Source organism: Rutidosis leptorrhynchoides, chromosome 1 (assembly GCF_046630445.1).
Source record: "Rutidosis leptorrhynchoides isolate AG116_Rl617_1_P2 chromosome 1, CSIRO_AGI_Rlap_v1, whole genome shotgun sequence".
NCBI lineage: Eukaryota > Viridiplantae > Streptophyta > Magnoliopsida > Asterales > Asteraceae > Rutidosis > Rutidosis leptorrhynchoides.
This window is the reverse complement of record NC_092333.1, coordinates 81,313,191-81,316,861: the sequence shown is the minus strand read 5'-3', so window position 1 is coordinate 81,316,861 and position 3,671 is coordinate 81,313,191. Positions and strand designations below refer to the sequence as shown.

General features: G+C 34.4%; 1 protein-coding gene across 2 annotated transcripts; it reads left to right on the top strand.

Annotated features, from left to right (window-relative positions):
* The first annotated feature begins 421 nt into the window (after positions 1-421).
* On the top strand, positions 422-2,060 carry LOC139862041 (SKP1-like protein 1B). 2 transcript variants are annotated; one of them, XM_071850589.1, is made up of 3 exons: positions 422-824; positions 927-995; positions 1,703-2,060. In XM_071850589.1, exons 1-3 carry the CDS (start codon positions 519-521, stop codon positions 1,880-1,882), a joined length of 555 nt encoding a protein of 184 aa, XP_071706690.1. In that variant the 5' UTR covers positions 422-518; the 3' UTR covers positions 1,883-2,060. The 2 variants fall into 2 exon arrangements, with proteins under 2 accessions (XP_071706690.1, XP_071706699.1); XM_071850598.1 differs by lacking the exon at positions 927-995.
* Positions 2,061-3,671: the final 1,611 nt, after the last annotated feature.

Genomic DNA, 3,671 nt, shown 5'->3' with positions numbered 1-3,671 from the left:
GTCTGGGTTTTTCGGATACGAGAGTTTTTCTTGGTTTGCAGGCCTCGGTTAGGTGTTCTCGGATTGCCCGATGAATGTTTTGGTCATGCAATTCTCGAGGAGTGACAGACTTTGGATTGGATACGGGATCGGGTTTATATATGTTTTATTTTAGGTTTTTAGTCTGGTGGTTGTTACTTGTTTGTATTTTCAATTCACAATTTCAATTATGCTCGCTCTGCTTTCAATTTGGTCGTCTAGGTAGTATAGGACGCACAGAGCGAGTGTCAACGTTGTAATCTCACTACAGATCTGAGAATCTGCAATGTTGTACCACCGGTTCTTTGAACCTTTTATATATATATATATATTAATATTAATATTTTCACCGAAAAAAAAAATTAAGCAGGTCTATAAAAGCGCATGCCAAGAGCGTGACCTTTTCATTCCCCAAAATCTTATCCTTCTTTTGCTAGGTCAGGGTTTCCATCAATTTCCAAAAATATAATCAATAATTTTTTGCAGATTGAACAACAACGATGTCGTCGTCGTCGTCAAGTAAGGTGATCGTTCTGAAAAGCTCCGACGGAGAAACCTTTGAAGTTGAAGAGGAGGTTGCGTTTCAATCACAAACGATTAAGCGTATGATTGAAGATGTGTGTGCTGATACTGCTTGTATTCCCATAGATAATGTTACTGGTAAGATCTTATCGATGGTAATTCAGTATTGTAAACAACATGTGGAGTCATGTAAGAATGATGATACAAAATCCGAATTGGAGCTTAAAGCGTTTGATTCCGACTTTGTTGAAGTGGATCAGGAGACGCTTTTTGACCTAATCTTGGTTCGTGTTTTTCTCTATTTTCGTATTTAGTTCTTTTTGATTATGATTCATTTATTGTAACACTTATGAATATGATTATTATGTTCGTTTTGATGGTTTTAGGATATTAATTTCGTTATGATTAGTGCTGCGAGCTTTTCAAACAGAGACGCACATATTGTTTATTACAGAGTAATATCTAACTTTACTAATGGCAGAGGAATAACTGGGTTATGTATCCTTTTAGTTCATGTTACTCGAACATTTGTGTACAGTTCTTCATTATTTAATATCTGCTTGCAGTGGCTGTAACAAGGGTTTTTTTTCACACGCAGGGGGGAGTAGCAATTTTTTTTGGCAAAATATGGAGGTTTTGGGACAAAAAATGGAGATTTTTTAGGCAAATTATGGAGATTTTTGTTAGCAAAATTTGAAAGTTTTGGGCTAAAATCCGGATATTTTTGGGTAAATTTTGAAGGTTTTGGGGTAAAATATGTAGGTTTTTGGGCAAAAAAAAAATCTACCGGGCGTAAAGTCGAAAAATCCAAAATTTTTACACTGAAAATTGTAAATCCACTGGGGCGGCCGCCCCCGCTTGTCCCTTCATAAAATCGCCCCTGTCTGCTTGTCATTTGGTTAACATTTATGGTTGCATTTTACATGTGAGTCATTTTCTTAATTCATTAGGTTTCACTTTTGTTTTTGCCTTCCAGAGCATGTAATTGCACATCTTCATCTCATTTGGTCCCGCTGCTTATATGGTTGATATTTGCTTTGCTTATATGGTTGATATTTGCGGTTTACTACTAGAATTTTATTATAGATTTGTTACGTTTTTCATGGTTTATAATGTAGCTGGTGGCTGGTAAATTTTTTTTTTTTTTTTTTTTTGGTTTCAGGCTGCTAGTAGTAGTAAGCTGGACATCAAAAGCTTGGTGGAACTGACATGCCAAACAGTGGCGGACATGATAAAGACCAAGACCCCGGAAGAGATTCGCAAATACTTCAACATTAAGAAAGAGTTTACTCCAAAGGAAGAAAAAGCGTTTATCAGAGAGAACGCTTGGGCATTTGAATAATTCCAAGTAGGAGTATATTAATTGGGGTGTTCTGTACTTTCTTTGTTTCTTTAGCAAAACTTGCAACTTCGTGTGGTCATTTTCATATTCTAATGGTTTGATTATGCTACCTTTCTGCCATATGTTAGAGAGTTTATGACTTGTTTTGTTAATTGGATATGGGTGTGTTTTCGTTTAATGGTTCTGTTACCTGTGATTTGGTGTTTCTTCATATTGTTGTTAAGGATCAGTGTTAGCAGTTAATCAAACGTAGGGGTGTAAATGAGCCGAGCTACTCGTGAGCTACTCGAGCTCGGCTCGTTAAAAACTCAATTCGAGCCGAGCCTAAACGAGCTCGAGCCCGAGTTCGAGCCTAAGTTAGGGATCGTTTAATATACGAGCTCGAGCTTTTAATGTCGAGCTCGTTTAAGCTCGCGAGCCTATACGAGCTTTAATATATATACAATTTCTAATATATATATATATATATATATATATATATATATATATATATATATATATATATATATATTTATATATATATATATAATGTTTTAAAATTAAATAAAAAAGGAACTGTGTGGAAAGTAGAAACGTTGGAAGTTGATTATCTGACTTGGTGCATACCAATAGGATTCGTGTCTATTCCTTTTCCCCAAGCTGGCGATTAAATTCCTTTTTAATCTCAAAACATCTGTACATATCCCAAATCTTATAACTATTTTCAAATTCCAAATCTTTTTTTCTAATACTTTCCCTCTACATCTTGGTGTTAAAAAGGTAACAATTTTTAAAACTTGAGTGTTATTAATACTTTGCTAGAATGAAGAATCCTTTCGATATTTGCCTTTGGTACAGGAAACTAAAATTACAAACATGCTGATTCTAAGATGAAGAAATTATTAAATGCTTGCACCACTCAAACTCAACTTGTGATGAAATAGTTTATAGTTGCATTTATATGTGGTTTGTTTTTCATTTATATTTCTTTCGGTGTGTTTTATACATTTTCGTACATATAACTTGTGCATTCATGTGGCTTTATATATGATGAGTTTTAGATGGTGAACACTTAAACAGCCTATAACTCACAAAGGTATATACATGGATTTTAGCTTTTTTCATCGGTTTATTATAGATCTTATGTTTAATGTTTAATAATGTTTAACTTTGTCTTGTATTAGGTACACTCATTCTAATGGAAAGAACAAGTGAAATGAAATAAAGTAGTCATGTGCAAGTATCTAACACTATACGTATACAGTAATAATGAAACAAATAACTTAAATAGTGGTGATTATCCAAGCGATAGAGAGATGAAAATGTAAAAATTGTGATGAGGAAGATGAAGTGGTGTTGAAGCAAAAGCTACAAATGACATCGAATGTAGGGGATGAATCTAGACGTGCAAGTTTTGGATCTTCTTTAGAGATGGTTGTATAGGTGTAACATGTTTGAAACTGTTCAGAGTTGTTTGCATCTCTTCTTTAGATTTCAATTTTATTTTAGTAATTTGAAGTAATGAAATTAAAGAATATTAATATCTTTTGTGAATGAACATATGACTTGTAATTTATGTCAAATATGCTCTTTGATAACTTACCCAAATATATTAACGAGCTTGAAAATTGCTTAACGAGCTTGAGTAGTGTTTAACGAGTCTGAGTTATATGTTTTTTGTAACCGAGCTTTTAACGAGCCGAGCTCGAGCTTTTGACATGTATCACGAGCCAAGCTCGAGCTAAAAAATTTAGGCTCGATGCGAGCCGAGCTCGAGTTCGAGCTTTCTCAAAATCGAACGAGCCGAGCT